Source organism: Carcharodon carcharias, chromosome 18 (assembly GCF_017639515.1).
Source record: "Carcharodon carcharias isolate sCarCar2 chromosome 18, sCarCar2.pri, whole genome shotgun sequence".
NCBI classification, from domain to species: Eukaryota; Metazoa; Chordata; class Chondrichthyes; order Lamniformes; family Lamnidae; genus Carcharodon; species Carcharodon carcharias.
Window position 1 is genome coordinate 48,679,382 of NC_054484.1, and position 20,491 is coordinate 48,699,872.

At 39.4% G+C, this 20,491-nt stretch overlaps 1 protein-coding gene across 6 annotated transcripts in view; it reads left to right on the plus strand.

Annotated features, from left to right (window-relative positions):
* usp16 (ubiquitin specific peptidase 16) overlaps positions 1 to 19,374 on the plus strand; it is a 144,682-nt gene extending 125,308 nt beyond the window's left edge. For 5 of the 6 annotated variants that reach the window (XM_041211534.1, XM_041211533.1, XM_041211535.1 and 2 more), the window contains 9 exons: positions 1,255 to 1,336; positions 3,920 to 4,011; positions 5,511 to 5,567; positions 6,093 to 6,269; positions 12,392 to 13,145; positions 14,161 to 14,252; positions 15,169 to 15,255; positions 17,624 to 17,780; positions 18,602 to 19,374. In XM_041211534.1, coding sequence (XP_041067468.1) covers positions 1,255 to 1,336; positions 3,920 to 4,011; positions 5,511 to 5,567; positions 6,093 to 6,269; positions 12,392 to 13,145; positions 14,161 to 14,252; positions 15,169 to 15,255; positions 17,624 to 17,780; positions 18,602 to 18,726 — 1,623 coding nt within the window. In that variant the 3' untranslated portion in view covers positions 18,727 to 19,374. The remainder of the gene's footprint in view (positions 1 to 1,254; positions 1,337 to 3,919; positions 4,012 to 5,510; positions 5,568 to 6,092; positions 6,270 to 12,391; positions 13,146 to 14,160; positions 14,253 to 15,168; positions 15,256 to 17,623; positions 17,781 to 18,601) is intronic. The other variant, XM_041211537.1, reaches the window with a different exon arrangement.
* The last annotated feature ends 1,117 nt before the right edge of the window (positions 19,375 to 20,491 follow it).

A 20,491-nucleotide genomic window follows, 5' to 3' on the forward strand; every position in this document is an offset into this window, starting at 1 on the left:
TCTCTCACTCTCTCGCTCACCCCTCTCTATCTCTCTCACTCTCTTGGTCACCCCGCTCTCTCTCTCTCTCTCTCTCTCTCTCTTGGTCACCTCGCTCTCTTTCTCTCTCTCTCTCTCTCTCTCTCTCTCTCTCTCTCTCTCGGTCACCCCGCTCTATCTCTCTCTCTCTCTCTCTCTCTCTCTCTCACTCCGCTCTATCTCTCTCTCACCTTGCTCTATCTCTCTCTCACAACCCCCTCTATCTCTCTCTCTCTCTCTCTCTCTCTCTCTCTCTCTCTCTCTCGGTCACCCCGCTCTGTCTATCTCTCTCTCTCTCTCTCTCTCTCTCTCTCTCACCCCGCTCTATCTCTCTCTCACCTCGCTCTATCTCTCTCTCACAACCCCCTCTATCTCTCTCTCTCTCTCTCGGTCACCCCGCTCTGTCTATCTCTCTCTCTCTCTCTCTCACTCTCTTGGTCACCCCGCTCTATCTATCTCTCTCTCTCTCTCTCTCTCTCTCTCTTGGTCATCCCCGCTCTATCTCTCCCTCTCTCTCTCTCTCTCTCTCTTGGCCACCCGGCATGCTCCCTCTCGGCCACCCCGTCTCTTGGTTCCCCATCAAAAATCTGAGCAGAAACGTGGAAAATTGTTTAAGTTGATAGTTATTCAAATTTTTGGTAATTCACACCAAGTACTAGGCAGTTTTAAATATTTTCAATTAAACTCATCCATGTATGAAGGAGAGCCGTGCAATAATATTACCATCATTGGCATTTCCGAATTATATAAATGTAAAGCTTGTTTTACACATCTTTGGAACAGCCCGTTTCTGCAATACACTGTTAAGATTCCCTTTCCTTATCTTCAATTCATTGAATATGGGCAGCAAGTTGGAGCAAAATGACAATTTATATCTTGCTGTTTTACAATGTATAAAATCCTGATTTTAACCATTTATTAAGGCTGTTTAGTTACCCAATCTGAACAACAGCACTCGAGTGTTTAGACAGATAGAAAAAGGATAAAAGTTCTCTCCATGCTTTTTAAAAGCTCTTTATTTTCCCTATATAACGTTGACCCCAATGTAGTTGCCATGAGCAGTGGGGACTGTACATTAAAAACACTTTGTATTACATAGTGAAATATCTTCTATATACTTCTCAAATTATTTACCCGAGTGTCATTGCCTCTCCTTCACCTTGTGTGATTGTACCTCTGCTGCATGTAAAATCAAGAAATATTTTAAAGCATCTCTTAAATATATTTGACTCTCAGCGTATAGGTACTGGCATTTCAAAAGCCTTAAATTACTCTTCAGAGACGGTGGAAAATGAAGAATCCAGGAAAACCATGAAAGGTAATATCATAGTGTCACCACATACTTTTGCTATAGATGGTATAGGAGCTCTCTCAGCGGCTCAATGGGTGAGTGCACTGACTCATGTGCTGTTGAGTCACGAGCTCAAAAGAACCCCTGAGTGGGTGGCAGAGCTGCTGCAGTTGCTCTTGAGGTCTGGCAAGGGGTGGTGGAGGAGGGATGGAATTGGCTTTCAGTTGTTATCAGATGATCCTCAATCAGGAGTAAACATGGGTCCAACTGTGATGCTCTAGATGGTCAAATTCGATAAAACAGCCATTTTGGCTCACTCAGGAAAGAATGGCCACTCGGGTGAGATGTTGAAGGGCTGTTTGTGCCTCTGAATCCATTCCAAGGCATAAACTCAAAAAGAGGTGAGGGTTATGGGGATTTGTGGGGAACCTTTTAAATGCATATGTGGGAACTCTGTAGACAATATATACAATTGTATCCAGAGCCGTGGGCAGATAACATTGGTAGTATTTTGAGCTATTGTTCAAATTTGCGATCACATAAAAACTAGCAAAAACTTGTTGTACAGAAAACCATTAATCCTGCTGATTTTACCATTACAACTGGTGCTGGTTGTGATGTTACATCACTGATACTGTATCATCAATGCAGGCATTGCACTGTATTAACTCTGCATATTATGTATAGAATTCAGGCCATCTTTGTTGGGAAACGTGTAAATTTTGTTTTGCAGCAATGGATGAGTGAGGCTATTTGAAAAAGTGGCTCTCTTTGAGCAAAAGAGAGACATTCTTTACATTCTCTATTTTTGTTAACCATGCAACAGCAGTTTTAAGAATGTGTTTGTGTTTTTGTTTGACCTAACAATAGATCAGCATGTCTTCTAAGCAACTTTAAACTAGCTTTAAAATAGGTTCTCCAGATACTAGACAGTACAAAACACTATGATGTATGTGGTTACATTTATTTGTTTTCAGCCAACTTTCTTGGGGTTCTGTTGTTTTTTGGTCATTCTTTCATGGGATGTGGGCATCACTGGCAAGGCCAGCATTTGCTGCCCACCCTGAAGTACATTAGTGAACCAGATGGATTTTACAACAACTGCCATTACTGAGACTAGCTTTTAATTCCAGATTTATTAGGTATTGTAGGAAATAGAGGCATGTCTCAGCTTTTCGTCTGGCACTCATCAGGACACTCACAAGAGTACCACTATAAGGAGGAAAAACAATTTCTACTGCATGTGAAGTGTGCTGATTGATTGGCAAGTGGCATTGCCATAGAGAATGCACCACTGATGGTGACTGACTGTTAACTACCAAGCATTGTTTGAAATTTTAAACCAGGCAGCTTGACCCTGATTGGTCAAGGCATTGTCTGAGGAATGAGTCAGTGAATGTCTGTCACTCATTTTGTTCAGCTGAAACAGACGCAGTGTATTCCTGCATACCTAGCATCACACTGGCACTGAAGTTTGCCAACAAAAGGATGCTGCATTTCAGTGCCAGTGTGATGCTAGGTATGTAGGCCATATGCCCCAAAGATTGGGGGATCATATCAAACAGCATGTCCCAACTGCTGATAACAACGTGCAGGTGCATACCGTGTGCTTGCAAAACTCAAAACGCAGTGTCCAACATTAGATGTGATTCCGCAAATGGACATCATTTGCTAAATTATCTTCAATGTGCTAAGAATTACGCTGATGACCAATTTAAGATAGTCAGTCACTCTCACAATGTGGCGCATTTGCATGTACTAGAAGCTACATACATTAATGTACAGGGCCCTATTCTCTGCAAACAAAAAGAACATGTGCATACATTTCCTTTTTCAGCTAAACAAAATGAGTGACAGCCATTTGCTGACTCATTCCTCAGGACAATGCCTTGACCAATCAGGGTCAAACTACCAGGTTTAAGTTTCAAACCACGCTTGGCAGTTAACTGTCAGTCATCATCAGTGGTGCATTCTCCATGGTAACGCCACTTACCAACCAATCAGCACTCTTCACATATAGTAAAAATTGTTGTTTCTCCTCCTTATATTGGTGTTCTTATGTGTCCTGATGAGTGCAAAATGAAAAGCTGAGACATGTCTCTTTTTCCTGCAATAGTCAAGTTCTGTACTACCAAATGACTATTTATGAATTAATTTCAATTCCACCAGCTGCTGAGGTGGAACTCAAACCTGTCTCCAGAGCATTCTCTGAATTACTATTCCAGTGACATTACCACTATGCCACCATCTCTCCCATCCTCCCTATGCTTATAAAGATACTCAGTCTTTGGACTGGGAACAAATACTCAGCATCAGTGATTGTGAATTCCTTTGGCTTGAGCTCTGAATTCCTGAAAATATTTTATTTTAATAGAGTCATTGAGTGTTATTTCCATGTTGCTGCCAGTTATTGCCGATGACAATTTTTGCTCAGCTCACTAACAGCCTCCTGTGGCTGAAGTCAGACACTATTATTACTGCAGTACTGAATGGTCTTGGGCCTGTAGTTTGGCTCAATTTGAAGTTGCAAGTTGATTAATAATTCCATGCTTGTTTATGCAGAATAATGAAATATATCCAATTTACAATGACTTTTCTCCCTCATACTAGTGTATGAAAAAGAGGGGTCCATGCTGAACTTCGTTGACCAGGTATTTGGGGGCACATTGACAAGTACAATCATGTGCGAGGAGTGCAAAATGGTGAGATTGATTCCTGTTGATCTATTGCAGTGAATGTTAATGGAAAAGCAACTTTGTAATGATAGTATGCTAACTATTAAGAATTTAAAAGTAGTTTAATTTTGTCTACAATGTGTATTTTGATGAAGTTAATTTGTAAACTAATTTTGTTTTGCCTCAGAATTCTTGACCAATTTTCTTCTCCCCTGCCCTTCTCCTGTAGTGTTGATTTCTTGTTGCATTTCAATTCCACAGTGCCAGGTATCCTCCAATACTTTAATCGCATGCTCCCACTTATTCGTATATGATCCTTAACAATGAGCATCAGCAGGTTATTTGGATGTAGGAGCATCACATCTGAGTCTGATCCTGATCTCCATACAGGTGGACTTCCAGTAAAGAACCCTGTACGCTTTTCGAATTCGGTCCTTGGGCAAATTGCAGCACTCTTACTCCTGTGCAGGCTGAAGTCAACTAATTAAGAGGCTGGCGATCAAACATTGAATTTTCCTCACCATATGATGGAGCTACCATCAGAGCATTGAAGCTCTTGCTTTAGCCTTGCAAAACGGGAGTTGAATAACACAGTAGAATTGGCATTGTTTACAGTCTCTATCTAACATGCAGTTGTACAACGGTGATTAAACTGTGAAGGGCAATTTGTGTCCTTTTGTTCAACTATTTTGTTTTGGGCAGAAAAATTCTATAGGCTTGCCTGATAAGTTCAAGAAGTTTATTCAGTGAATACTTTGTATCATGCAGACTCAGGTATGCCTGTTATTCTATGTTGTGTTCAGGTAAATACCTACCAACATGCCTCTGCATGTACTTAATGTTGTCACATCTGTACTTGGTAATTTTTGTATGGAGCTTTCTTTATAAATTCACAAGTTTTCAGAGGCTAGGCACTGAAGTATATTCTTTTGAATATTATAACTAAATTCACAATCAGGTGCTACTTTTGTTACTTTCAGTTTCAAGGTGATTATTTTTTAGGCAATTTGGAGCATGGACTTTATTTTTCAAACATGGGTCTTACCCGATTTTCCAGGATGTACATAAATTTAAAACATTTTTAGCAAGGATGTGATTTCATGGGTTAAATATAATCAAGATGATCTGCAGCAATCTTCAAGATTTATTTACAGATTTAACTCTGAATTAGTTGATCTCAACCAGGGCAGTAGTTAGAAGGTTACCATTTGCTTTCGGTCTGCGAACAGGAGGAAAATAATTTCAGGTTTCTGCTGCTGATTGCTTTGCAGCAACCTCTGTTGTTAGAGTGCATGTGTATACCTAGGTTAAGAACACCATTGGGCTCAGCTGTAACATCCTGAATAGTAAAGCAACCTGGCAACACATTAAAAAGAGCCACTTGGGTAATATACCAACGAGGTCGCATTGCCAAGAAACTACTTTGGCAGCAGCAGGAGGAGAGGAAGAAAGGTGGTGTTACTTTGCAAATTCAGCAATAAATTATCAAAAAAATAATAGAAATATTTTGTCTGCTTTGTTCTCAGGTTACCTTAGTGAAAGAATCTTTTTTAGACTTGTCGCTCCCTGTTCTGGATGAGCAGGTAAAAATGGTGCTGTGGATCATTTCATTGTTGAAGTTCTATATTTTTTCCTAGCTTTTTCCATCCCTTTAATTCCAAGGGGTAATGTTTGGAAGCTCTTCACTTCAAAGCCCGAACTACACTGCAGCAGAACTGGCAATATTGGCAACAATGTCTCAAAACTTATTCCTGCACAATATTGTTTGGTGTATAATGTTCTGAATGTCAAGATAATTGACAGAAGGCATACATTATGAAGTAATTGATGTGTATATTTTATTAATATAACTGTAATTGCCCTTAAAATGCCAGTGCTTTATCCAAGGATGACTCTTCATGCGTAGAAATCTGCTTGGCCTGTGTCGTTAGATCTCTGATTACAGCAAAATCATCCAGACTTTGCAAGAGTTTGGTATTTCTCCATGTGGTCCCAGCAATGTGACCAAATGCATGTGACCTTGTTTGTTGTAGCAGAGACTACATGGATAAACTATTCAGCCCTCGGGTTAAGATTGTCAATACATTAATTGTGGTGTTTGAACGCAGAGTGATAAGAAAAAAGCCCTAGGAAAAAATGGAAGAAATACGAGTGAGGACAATCAGAATGATAACCATGGGAATTGTGATGGAAATTTTGTTTCCAAGAACAGAGATGATGTCTCAACTGGCATTACCAAATACCAACAAAAGAAGGCAAAGAAACAGGCTAAAAAGCAAGCCAAGGTAAAGCGCATCTTGCTGTAATCTAAACAAATGTGATCAACTAATTGTCATTTAGAATCCTGAAAAGTTATGACTTAGAAGGAACCCATTTGGACTGTTGGGTCTGTACTGATGCTTTGCCAGAGCAATCCAAAATTAATACCAGTAACTTCCACTCTTCCCCTAACGTTGTCCTGTTTTTCATCGACATGCTGCCCCTTAGCAACATATCCGGTAATACAGTCTCAGGTTCCATGTGAACACTGACGACACCCAGCTGTACCACACCAGCAATCTTTGACCTTCCCACTGCCTCAAAGTAGTCAGACTGCTGGTCTGACATCCAGTATTTGATTAACAGAAATTTCCTCCAGCTAAATGAAAGATCGAATGCATTGGTCCCCTCCACAAGCTCCACTCTTTAGCCATCGACTCTCTCCCTCTCTCTGCTAACTGTCTGAGGCCAAATCAAAGCATAATTTTTGCATCCTATTCAACCCTGAGATGAGCTTCCGATGACACATCCTCTCTGGCACCAAGACTGTCTACTTCCATTACCATAACCTCATCTGTTTCCATCCCTGCCTTAACTCATCCACTGTTGAAACCGTCATCCACCCCTTTACCTCTGGACTTTATTATTCCACTGCTTTCTTGGCTGACCTTCCATCTTCCACCCTCCATAAACTTGAAGTCAGCAAAAATTCTACTGCCCATCTTCTAACTTACACCAAGTCTCATTCACCCATCGTCCTTTGTTCCCTGACCTATGTTGGTGCTGAGTCCTGCAACATCTCAATTTTAGTTGCATCTGTCATTTTTCTGCCCTTTCTGATCCAGGGTTTTTTAAGCATTCCTCTCATTAGTAAGCAATCTCCTTTTGTGTTGTCAACATTTATAAAGATTATGTCCCCCGTACTCACGTTCAAATAATTATATCCAAGGAATGAGAATAGACCACACGTTCTCCAATCCTCTCCTTCATTTACCCTCTCTGTTTCCTGTTTTTAAAAAAACTTTCATTCTGTACTACTGCAATTACTTCTCTACTGAATTTATCTAACAATTCTCTTGTGAAACATCTTGTCAAATACTTCCTGGAACTCCATATCTTCTACTGCAATTCTAAGAGCTTGCTGCCACTGTTGACCAGAGACTAACTGGTCTATATTTATGCGATTTAACCTGCTCTCCCTTTTTGAACATGCAGGTTAAATTGGCTGCTCTACAATCCCATGCTCAATATTCTGAGTTATGTATGATGTGGCCAAAATCCCACCACTGATCTGTGAACACGTTTGCTAACTTTTTCTCCCCAGCAAGTTAATTTAGGCTTGTTTTGATGACCTTTGACTTTATCAGAGTGAGAAAGAGTTCATGTTTCATAACATGTCTAGCAGCAGCTATGCATAAACATTTTTAGCTTTTTCTGTTTTTATGTCACATTTCCAGTATCCAATATTTTTCCTTTTGCATTTGTCCAATTGAGCAACCTTATTTCAGACTCTTCATTCATCCTTCACCGTTTTTCATTGAACCCAACTGTGTTGTGGTCATTATTTTACAATTGTTATTCTACTCTTGCATCGATTATTCACCTCCTTTTGTTTCTAGAACTAAATCCAGAATTGGTCCCCTTGTCCTCACTTATCACCCCACCAGCCTCAGCATTCAAAGGATCATCCATCGCCATTTCCGCCAACTCCAGCATGATGCCACCACCAAACACATTTTCCCTTTACCCCCCCCCGCCTCCCGGCAGCATTTCATAGGGATCGTTCCCTCCAGGACACCCTGGTCCACTCCTCCATCACCCCCTACACCTCAATCCCCTCCCACAGCACCTTCCCATGCAACTGCAGAAGGTGCAACACCTGCCCCTTTACTTCCCCTCTCCTCACCGTCCAAGGGCCCAAACACTCCTTTCAAGTGAAGCAGCATTTCACTTGCACTTCCCTCAATTTAGCCTACTGCATTCACTGCTCCTAATGCGGTTTCCTCTACATTGGAGAGACCAAACGCAGACTGGGTGACCTCTTTGCGGAACACCTTTGGTCTGTCCGCAAGCATGACCCAGACCTCCCTGTCGCTTGCCATTTCAACATCCCACCCTGCTCTCATGCACACATGTCCGTCCTTGGCCCGCTGCATTGTTCCAGTGAAGCTCAACGCAAACTGGAGGAACAGCACCTCATCTTCCGACTAGGCACTTTACAGCCTTCCAGACTGAATATTGAGTTCAACAATTTTAGATCATGAACTCTCTCCTCCATCCCCACCCCCTTTCTGATCCCCCCTTTTTTTCCAATAATTTATATAGAATTTTCTTTTCCCACCTATTTCCATTATTTTTAAATGTATTTCCATCCATTGTTTTATCTTTGCCTTTTAACCTATTTCGATCCCTTCCCCCCACCCCACCCCCACCCCCACTAGGGCTATCTGTACCTTTATTATCACATTCCTTAGATAATATCATCAGCTTCAACACCTTGTTGTCCTTTTGTCTGTGACATCTTTTGGTTATATCCACTTATCACTGGCCCTCTATCCAGCTCTACCTGTCCCACCCCCCCTTAAACCAGCTTATATTTTACCTCTTTTCTATTTGTCCTTTGCTCTGTTGAAGAGTCATATGGACTCGAAACGTTAATTGTGTTCCTCTCTGCAGATGCTGTCAGACCTGCTGAGTTTTTCCAGGTATTTTTGTTTTTGTTTTGGATTTCCAGCATCCGCAGTTTTTTGCTTTTATCTCTGTTCTTTTCTTGTTGGGTTAGAAACAGATTGATCTAGGAGGTAGTCCTAAATGCAACTTAAATGATATTTCCACTTTAGCATTACCTTTTTCCAGCCTGTCTAGAGAGTTAAAATCACCCAGTATTAATGTTCTGTTGTTCTTGCATTTCCTTATGATCTAATTTCAGATCTCCCATTTGATGTCATCTCCACTCTTTGGCGTGTTGTAATGCACACCTAGGAATTTCGCTTCCTATTTTTTAAGTCAGATACATATGGATTCTGCCTTTGTAGCCCTCTAGAGCAACCTCACATACTTATGTTGAAGTAGATTTTTTTTTGCTCTCACTGCCACCTCCATTCACCTACTTGCTTTTTCTGCTTATATCTTCTAAAAATGTTATGATGTGGGACCTTAAGTTTCTAATCCTGTCCAAACTTAAGTCATCTCTGTTAATGTTACTGTGTCATGTCCCTCCATTGTTACTAATGCTCCAATTTTGTTCTTTAGTGCTTTGCGCATTCACATGCATATCACTTAATCTTAAATGACTTATTTGTCCTGAAACAAGAACAGGAAAAACTGGAGAGATAAAAAGAGTTAACATTTCGAGTCCATATGACTCTTCAGAAAAAGAGTCATGCAGACTCAAAATGTTCACTTTTCTTTCTCTCCACAGATGCTGTCAGACCTGCTGAGTTTTTCCAGCATTTTCTGTTTTTGTTTCAAATTTCCAGCATCCACAGTATTTTGCTTTTAACTTATTTGTCCTGGTCTTGTTTAACTGTTTGATATCATTTGCTCCTTCTACATGTTTTTATCTCTATCTCACAACGTCTTACTTTCTCCTTTTTCTTCTGGTGTTTTCTGTTCATTTTAACTAAGCCTTCTGCTTCTACTCCAATAGCTTTACTAAAGCTAATATTAATACTCCATCTTGAGTGGCAAATTTTCCTGTTTAAATCCCTCCAACCCCACCCCCCCACCTCCCCAAACCTGCATCACTGCCTTGCCTCTCTGCATTTTAGGTTACAACAGCTCCTTTTACCAGAAGTCACTGCAATGCTATAAGAATATGAACACCTCTGTCCTGCACCATCCCTCAGCCACACATGGAATCGTTTTTAATCTGCTGAGCAGCACAGGAAGCAATATGAAGATTGTTTTTTTTTCAAGTTAGTGCCCTACTCCTTAAACCACTTCTGCAAGACTTCAAATATCTCTGTCATTGGTTCCAGTATAGAATGTAACCCTTGGCTGTTGCTCCCTCCTGTTTTTTTAAATTTCCTTTTCAGAGTGGCAAGGCCACTGTTTATTGTACATCCTTTAGATGCTTTCTTGAACTGCTAGTCACAATTAAATACAACTGAGTGGCTTGCTAGCTCACTTCAGAGCACAGTTAAGAGTCAACCATGTTGATGTGGAACTGCAGTCACATAAAAGACAGACTGGATAAGGACACCACGTTTTTGAAAGGACATATCCTTCACTCTGGTGCGTCAGAAATGCAAATTACCATTCAGGATGTCTGGTCAAAACTGTGGGGGGAAAAAAACTATTTGTACTTGCGATTCTTTGTACCATCTTCTCCTGAGTTGCCATCATTATTCACTGCATAGTATCTAATCCTATGTATCTATTGGACAGTTACAGTAATTGAGGAGTTTCCTGCAATTCTATGTCCCGTCCCCCTCTGCTGCCTCTGCAAATGGTCGCCTGTTGTTTCTTTCTGAATTAATCCATGTTCTGAACTGCCTATCACAGTCTCTTGGGTAACTGCGTTTTAGAAAGTACTCTTCATCCTATCTGCTTCTGGGGACTGCGTCCAATTGCCCTTTGAGCACTGAGATCCTCTGATCCAAGGACTCAATTTTCCAACACTTGGTGTAAATATGCCTCTGTTGGATGTACTGAGGGTTGGCCCACGTATCACCACCCATACATACACACACTTATACACAATTGCTTTATTAAACATGTTCCTCAATTTTTATTAGAATTAGCTTTAGAATCCTAAAGTAGAGTTTCCATTTGTCCAAACTTTGCTGGATACAATCTTCAGTTAAAGTTAACTGGAAGTGATCTTTAGTCCTTCTGGTCTGTCTGACCCATATTGTGCTGAAACTTTACCCACCAGAGTACAAAATGTTATAATTTATGAATCCACATGGCATTCATGATTTTGTACACATGGCCTCTCACGCTGCAAAGCAAGTCCCTGATCGATTGTTGTTTTATCCAGTTGAAGTAAATTCAGTTTTGTAGGTATCTCTCCAAGCCAAGAACCTCCAATGTTCTATAATCATCGAATCATCCCATTCGCCATATACATGCTACCCCCTTGCAGCGACTTGGCAAATAATTTATGCATGTACATAGGGCCCACTCTTTATCTCCCCCCCTCCCCCATTGCCTCAAGGGTTGTTGCTATACTACCCAACATCAGCTTCCTTAATTTCTCATAGCTCATTATTGGTAAGCTTGAATGCACCTTGTCACTTCTCATTTGTCTCAGGCACTGAGTCCATCATGCTGTCTTGCTGTAGCTGCTTCCTCAGGCAGATCCTGGTCATGTGCAATATCAATGTTGTATGAATTTTCTACCCCCACAGGCTGTGTTTCAATTGCCCAGATACGCTCCACCTCATCAGTTCTGCTGCCAAAATCCTCATCCATACCTTTAGCACCCAGAGCTTCTTCAGCCTTCTGCTTTCCAGCCTCACTTCCTAAGCAATGTCATGCCATCACTCCTGAGCCTGCCCAACTTTATTGACTGGTGAATCAACTTAAAGGTCCTTGTTCTCAAATCTCTGCATATCCTTACTCTCTCCTGATCCATTTGAGTAATCTTCTCAAGCCATACATCTTAGTTCACCCCCTCCACTCCTGACCCGATTTTCTAGTTCCACCATTGGAGGCCCATCCATCAGTATTTCGGCTAACTACAATTAATTTACATCTGGAAATAGTTTTCCAAATGACTTGCTTTATTTATCCCTAATTCGTCTGGCATAATTAAGCTTATACTTCAAAATCTTATCCCTGTTTGACTCCTGGATCTGTACTTTCAGCATGCTGCCTGTTTTTATCCTCTCTTATTTTCTCAATGTTCTCACTAGGTATATTTGATAAATAGTACCTTTATGTTATGGAAAAAATCATACTTGAGCTAATGTATTTGATTTTTGTACCAAACATCCTAATTTGCTGTTGCAAGTGACTTGTTTTGCTTTTCTGCACCCTGTAGAGAAAGAAACTCCCACCAGCTTGATATGCGTGGCATCCTTGGCTTCTTGGTCAATATCTTTGTCATGATATTCTGAGCAATGCAGCAGTAGATATTTGAAGTCTTTTGATATTTGAACTCCCATGAAACCACCTCTTTTCTGTTTTGGTTTGTTTGTAGAACCAACGTCAGCAACAAAAGCACCAGGCAAAAGTGCTTGATTTGGAGAACTCCTCCCCTGCCAAATGTTCCTTGGATGAAGCACAGAGTGATAAAGATGCTGCTTGTTCGGAAAACAAGGCAGACCTAGAATCAGATAACATTGTAGAAGAGGTCTGTCCAGAAGAGAGTCTTTCTGACAGCATACCTACTGACCACTGTCTTGGAACCATAAGAAAAGAATCCATGGAAGAAAATGGCCAAGAACTGAGCCAAGACAACACTAATGTAAATAATGAGGAAGAGGAGTCTAGTGAAATTGCGCATAGGGAAAAACACACTAATCATTCCCACAACTCAAAAAACTTTGACTCTTCAGATATACTTGAGTCATTCGTGATGAATGAGAACCAATTTAGTGCACTTTGCTCCAGTGAAGATGAAGAAAATATTATCAATAATATGAATGAATTAAATCTGAATGAGTGCACAGTGAACCACGATGAAATAGCTTTAACCCTGGAGGAGTATAAGAACTCTGGAACTACAAATGATTTGCTCTCTTCCGCGAAAGACAAACAGGTGGTTTTTTTGGACCCAGAGAAAGCATTTTGCACCCTTACAGACAGAGAGCTACTGAGCATAGAGGACTGTTCTATTGGGGCTTGTTTGCGTCAGTTCACTCAGATAGAAAAACTCATTGGAGCAAATAAACTGCTGTGTGAAGAATGTACCCAAAGGCAGCACAAAAATGGATCAAAGACCAATGCAAATGGTAGTAAAATAACTGAAATTGTGTTTACAATTTCAAATATCATATGCCTTGTATTATGGATGCATAGCATGGAGTTAGAATATTATATCTTAAAACAATTAGGATTGGTATCTTTTAAGCTCTTGAATGCTGATTCCAGAACTTGAACCTAAATTTAAACAATTGCTACCAGTAGTATTTGAGTGCAGTGATGATCCACATTTTTTAAAAATTCATTTACGGGACATGGGCATCACTGGCTAGGCCAGCATTTATTGTCGATCCATAATTGCCCTTGAGAAGGTGGTGGTGAGCTGCCTTCTTGAACCGCTGAAGGCCCTGTGGTGTAAGTACATGCACAGTGGTGTTAGAGAGGGAGTTCCAGGATTTTGACCCAGCGACAGTGAAGGAACAGCGAAATATTTCCAAGTCAGGATGGTGAGTGGCTTGGTGGGGAACTTCCAGGTGGTGGTGTTCCCATGTGTCTGCTGTCCTTGTCCTCCTAAATGGTAGTGGTCATAGATTTGGAAGGTGCTGTCTAAGGGCCTTGGTGAGCTTCTGCAGTGCGTCTTGTAGATGATACACAATGCAAAATCATCCCAGAGCAATCAGATAACAACTTCAATTTCTATAATGCCTTTAACATAGTAAAACTTCCTAAGTGCATGGATTGCACAGAAGTGTAATCAGTCAGAAATTTGATGCCAGGGAGACCTTAAGACAGGTGACTAAAAGCTTGGTGAAAGAGAGGGAGGTTTGAAGCAGTGCATTAAAGGAGAGCGATGAAGAGACCAAGGTTTTGGAATTTCGTAACTGAGTCTAGGTGGCTGAAGGCCAGCCACAGGGTTACGTGATGTTTGCAGTGCTGTATACTTATCTCCCACTTTATTATGTTCAGTACAGATCTACAGCAACTGTTTTGCAGAGATGTTTGAGGCAAAAATATCTTCTATCACCAAAAAAGTTTTAATTTTCATTGGAATGTAATCAGACACATTTAAACCCACTTGCTTTTTTCAAAAAAAAATTTTTGCAGATGAAAAGAAAATGTACACGAATGCCAGAAAACAAATGCTTATTTCATCTCCTCCTCCAATTCTTACACTTCATTTGAAAAGATTTCAACAGGTAATTATTCAAAATTACTTTTCCAAACTAAATTTATGCGTCTGGTGGGATTCTATGTTTCTATATTTTTGTTACATTTTCCAGAGTGATGTGCATAAAATGAACATGGACCATGTCTAATGTCCAGATCTTTACATGATACTCCAGCCTGCATTTATATAGCATGTGTGTCATGCATATATTACGCATGTTGGACCTAAAGGTCTTTTTGTTCTGTGTGTATAAATGTAGTAACTTCTGACGTTACAACAGTGACTAAAACTTCCAAGCATTTTTCTGGCTGTAAAGTGCATTTAGACTATGAAAGGTGCTATATAAGTTCAAGTTTATTTTAATGGAAAATATTTTTAAGTAGTTATGCAGGACTTTATTGGAAATAATTCAGTTTGAAAAATAAAACCTAGATATGCTCACGAATTCCATGCCTGAAATAAATTATTTAATCATCCTGATAGAAATTATAGGTAACTGCATGTTTAAATGTTTGGCTGGCAAGTACAGTTAAGAAGTTTGGAAGAACGTAGTTTTGAAGGACAAATGATTACTTTTGCAAAAATTGGCATGAGAAAGCAAAGTTAAGTTTTATTGCAATTTTTAAAAACATATTATGATTTATATTGGCAAAATAGTTTGCAATATAATGTGGACTTTTAAGGAACCATTCCATCTGTGGGCCTGAACATTAGTGACAGTTGAATATTTACTCTTCTGTGACGAGATTAAATGAACACCTGATTTGCTAGGTTCTCAATGGTTTAACCACTATTATTCACTTTGTAAAAGATATTTTGCAGAACTATTGGTATAAATTTTCAGCTGTGTGGCACATCAATGAAAAACTAGCCTTATTTTTGGTAATTAGTGACTGAGATGTGCACAAACATTGTCAAACTGCAAATGTTTTTCTCCCCCATAGTTAGGGTTCAATCTTCGCAAAATAAACAAGCATATCCGTTTCCCACAAGTGCTTGATCTTGCTCCGTTCTGTGCACTAAACTGCAAGGTAAGAAATGAGGAAGTGTATGCTACTGGTGTCATTAAGTTTTATTACCTTGTGCTTTAAAATCTTTTCTATCCCAATTTTCCTCCCTTTTCCCTGTAGATAACTTATGCTAGGAGCACGTTCCAAATGCAGTAGTACTTTGAGGCATGAGATTGCTGACAGTAAATTTGTTTCACTGCATTATCCAATAGTTCTAGTTAATGTAGAAAAAGGAAGCTAGTGTATCCTATTCAAATTAAGTGTTTCAAAGGATAATATTTATTGCTTTGAAGAGGGGAGTTTAAATTCTTGGCTGAAATTCCAGTTTATCTATCTAAGTGTATATGGATAACCAAAATTGTGATTAGTGATTTTGACTAGATGTATGTTGTTGTTTGAGCCTTTATTATCCAGCAGTTGTGTTCCCCTCCCCATCACCCTTTTTTTGCGGTTTCACTGTAATATACTCTTCCTGTACCAACTTGTGAGGAAGATCAAAGTTCATAGAATCATAGCATGGTTAGAGCACAAAGAGGCCATTTGGTCTGTTGTGTTCATGCTGGCTTTCTGCAAGAGCTAGTCCCAGTCCCCTCACCCCCATTTCTCTGTGATTAAATGTATTCTTGGAGGTTTCATCATTTGACTTGTCCCCACGCTCTAGTTATTATTTGGCAAACACATCCATCCTTGTGATGCACTACCTTCCCACACCAGTTGGAAAGCAAAAAGACTCATTACCCAATTGGATGATTAACTATATATTGAGTAAAGAAAGTTTTTAAAAAATGACCAAAAAGAAACATTTTTTTAATGTCCTGATGACTTTTCTCCAGGGTAACAGACAGCAGTGTCCTGGAGATTGATCAATTCCTCAAGACTCCAGGCCAATCCTGGAGGTTTGGCACCCTATCCACACTCTCAGGCAGTGCATTCCAGATCTTCACCACCTGCTGCGTAAACATGTTTTTCCTCATGTCATCTTGGTGCTTTTGCTGTTCACCTTAAATCGGTGTCCTTGGTTCTCAGCCTTTCCACAAATGCCAACAGTTTCTCCCCATTTACTTTGTTCAGACCCCTCATGATTTTGAACACTTCTATCAAACCTCCTCTTAATCTTTTTATCTAAGGAGAATAACCCCAGCTTCTCCATTCTAACCACATAACTGGTTCCAGGGGTGAGGGACTTCATTCTCGTAAATCTTTCATATCCTTCCTAAAGTGTGGTGCCAAAAGTTGGACACAATTGTCCAGCTGAGATTGAACCAGTGCTTCGTAAAAGTTCGCCAGAACTTCCTTGCTTTTGTATTCTATGTCTTAATTTTCAAGCCCAAAATTCTGTTTGCCTGATTTCCATTCTCAACCTGCCCTGCAATTATGCACATATACCCCAAAGTCCCACAGCCCCTGTAGAATTATATATTTCATTTTCTTTTGCCTTACCTTGTTCCTTCCTACCAGAATGTATCACTTTGTACTTTTCTGCATTAAATTTAATTTGCCGCATGTCTGCCCATTCCACAGCCTATGTCCTCTTGAAGTCTACCCCTATCCTCTTCACAGCTCACAATATTTTCAAGTTTTGTGTCATCTGCAAATTTTGAAATTGTACCCTGCACACCCAAGTCAGGTCATTAATATATATCAAGAAAAGCATTGGTCCTAATAACCCTTCGGAACTCCACTATTTAACTTCTTCCAGCCTGAAAAAAACTGTAAACCTGTTTCCTGTCATCCAATCAACCTCATATCCATGTTGACACTGTATCTTTTATTCCATGGGCTTTAACTTTGCTGACAAGCCTGTTATGTGGTACCTTTATCAAATACTTTTGTGTATATAACAATTGCATTACCTTCATCAATCGTCTGTTACCTCATCAAAAACTCAACATCCTCCTCTTTGATAAAGACATGCAAAGTGCTAATTTACTACCTCAGCCATGCCCTTTGCCTCCATACGTAAATCTCATTTTTGCTCACTAATCAGCCCCACTCCTCTTTTCACAATTCATGTGCCAGCATGTTTGTGGTTCCTGCCATATTTTCAGAGAATAGGAAAATCTATTTTGAATACTTTGCATGACATAAAGCCTGAAGCTGGTTACACGTTGGTATGGCAGAGCTGCCCAGGAATAATTTTCCCTCCCTTCTGTTGCTCCTTAATATTCATGCTGCAGTGTGCAACAAAACTGTCAGTCTGCATTTCATTTCACAGCCAGTTGTTTATCCTGTTACTTATTCTTTCTCTATCCTTTTGAAGATATGATTAGAATTGCATAATTGTATTCAATTTCATGGTAATAAAATTTTAATTAGAGTTTAATATTTTCCTTGCACCTCAACAGCAACTGTCTTGAGTTAATTGCCACCTCTGTGTTCTGTCTCTCAGAATGTGGCAGAGAACTGTACGAATGTATTATATAGTCTGTATGGAGTTGTGGAGCATAGCGGCACTATGAGATCTGGACATTATACGGCTTATGTTAAGGTGCGAACTCCCTGCAGTCGCCTTGCTGAATATGTGATGACTAGATGTACACTGCCAGGTAAGTGTTATCTGCAACACATTATGAAAATTACTGGTGGCAAATTCCATTTCATAATTCTGACAGCATCATTGTTTGAGATAATTTGATTAGGTTTAAAGATGCATGACTCTTTTTAAATTCTTACTGCTTATCAAAGTAACTTTGTTACTACAAATGCAAAATACTGCTGATGCTGGAAATTTGAAATGAAAACTGAAAATGCTGTAAATACTCAGCACGTCTGACATCATCTGTGGGGAGAGAAACAGTATTTCCAGCATTTTCTAATTTTAACTCTGTGACTAAATTTAGATATAGATTTTATTGCATAGCAAGCAAAGGTAGAAAGAGTATTCACTTTTGAAAAAATTCAGAAATTTTAAACTGCATTGCTTAAGGGTTTGGAATTCACTTTTTATCGGTGTTCATTGTTTTTACCAAAAACAGTTATTGGCAAATTGAATTTAAAGGTTGTTCCATACAATTAGGAAAGTTTAGAAGCAGAAAATAGACAGCCTCCCACTCCCATTTTTTTGATACATTGGAAGGAAGTTTGGACAGTCATAGGAATATTTTGAAGCTATTTCGAGCAGTGCATCCTTATATATTGCTTTGATAATCTCTGTGCAGTTCATTTTTAAATCAAAACATCAAAATGATACCCAAGTCCATTTGCAGTTTACTTATTAGAACCCAGAACGGTGCAATTTAAATAAGAATTCTATTCTTCGGTAACTGGGGATGGGTGGGGGTGGAATTGAGTCTGAAAACCTTAGTGATTAACGGACTTTTTTTGATTTGAACTAGGTGGTAATTAACAATTCTGTTTCTCTTAACAGAAATCAAAGCAGAGCCACCCATGGGTAACTGGTTCCATATAAGTGATACCCGTGTGCAAGCAGTGCCAGAGATGAAAGTACTAAGTGCCCAGGCCTACCTGCTGTTTTATGAGAGAATTCTTTAACTGTCACCTATGAAAGGACATATTACCAATTTTTCATTTCAGAATAGACCACTTGTTTAATCTCTGGCAGAAAAATGGAAATGAATGTCAAAGTTCTAAATCTATGCAACATTCAATTAGATTAAATAATTGCCCAAAGGAAATGGCTTGTATGACATGAACCCTTATGTACTACTATAGGTAAAAACAAATTAGCCATTTTGAAAGTAAGCCATGCAAAAACTTGAGAATAAAATGTATTGACTTAAATTTAGAGGTATATTTTGCTATCAAAAGTACTTGTTGAATATATGGCATTTTAAAAAATATTCATGGCCCTCATTTCTTATCCTAAAACTATGGGCATTTCCATAATTTGAAACCAAATGTTCATGGAAGTCAAGTGGAAGATTTTTTTTATAAATTAAATTATTCTGCTCATTTAAATGTTGTGAAATGTTTCCAAGTTTGAAAGTGAGGAAGACAACCACATCTGTTGATCAGATTAACTTTTTCACTCCAAGCAAGCAGCCACCAATGGTTACTAAAGTCAAACCTGACAGACTTGAAGCATTTGTTTCAAAATTATGTATAATGTAATGTTGTAAGTTTATTGGTAATCAAAAGTCACAGGCAATCACAACTGGAATAAAACAGTCTTTATATTCATTTGGTAACTTTTTGACTGAAATTTGGTAGCACCATAGAAAGAGAACAAGGCCTTTCAAATCCAGCTTTATGGTTTTTATTTCTTGTCTCATGGTGAAGCTTCCCACCATCTGACCAAATACTGTGGTGGCGGCAGTGGTGTGATGTGGTCTTTACAATCACATCCAAACATCTACTTAGTCACTGAAACTCTCCCTACAAATCACAATGCTTTTTAAATCTGAACCGCTTAACCTTTAGCCCTCATTTCCCACAGTACTACAATTTACATAAACATTCCCTCATGTCTGTGGATCAATATCTTGATCATTCAGATAAACCATTGTCTCAATCATCACTCCCACTTGAAGACGGGGCAGCCTTCAGTTTTTGACACTAATTTTGTTGTCCACGGGTTAAGAAGCTGAAAAGGGATGTCAAAGGTACTTTTAAATAATAACATACTGTTGTGCAGATTATCTCAAATAAAATGTTTGGAAATCAAAAGGCTGTGCATAAGCAGCAGTAAAATGTACAGGAGAAACAGCTTTTGTAAAGATTTTAAACTTGGGCATGTGTTACAGCAGCACCACCCTCTGGCTAAAAGCTGTAACTACCTTTTATCAAAAGACTGATCAAGTGCTACAGATTTGTTCAGTCTGGGTTGTTAGTTTCCATGTTTTTAATGCATAAAAATCCCAAGGACTGAGTATGAACTTATGCTGTTGACTGCCTTAAATTTATGCTGGGGGCCATATAACCACTTACGTGACATGATTTTTGGGGGAGATATTTACGATTGTATGAGCTATGACAATGGATTTTGAATAATTCCATAGGCCACCCCAGATGGAGCAATCATTGAACTATTTTTTGCATGTTCTGGCAGCTGAGAAATACTTGTGGATGGTTCTAGTATGGTTTTCATTTCATGTGCTTAGCTGAATATGATACAGGTGCCACAAGAAGCTACATTGCAGTCATGTGATTTCAGTTAAGTGGTTAGCAAGTGAGTGGGTCCATCTTCAGCACACATTTGAAGTTGGGAGTCAGGACAATATTTCTGTCAAAAAGACACTGACTCCAGTCTCAGATGAGCCAGCAATGAAGGACAACAAACTTGAAAGTGCATTTAGTT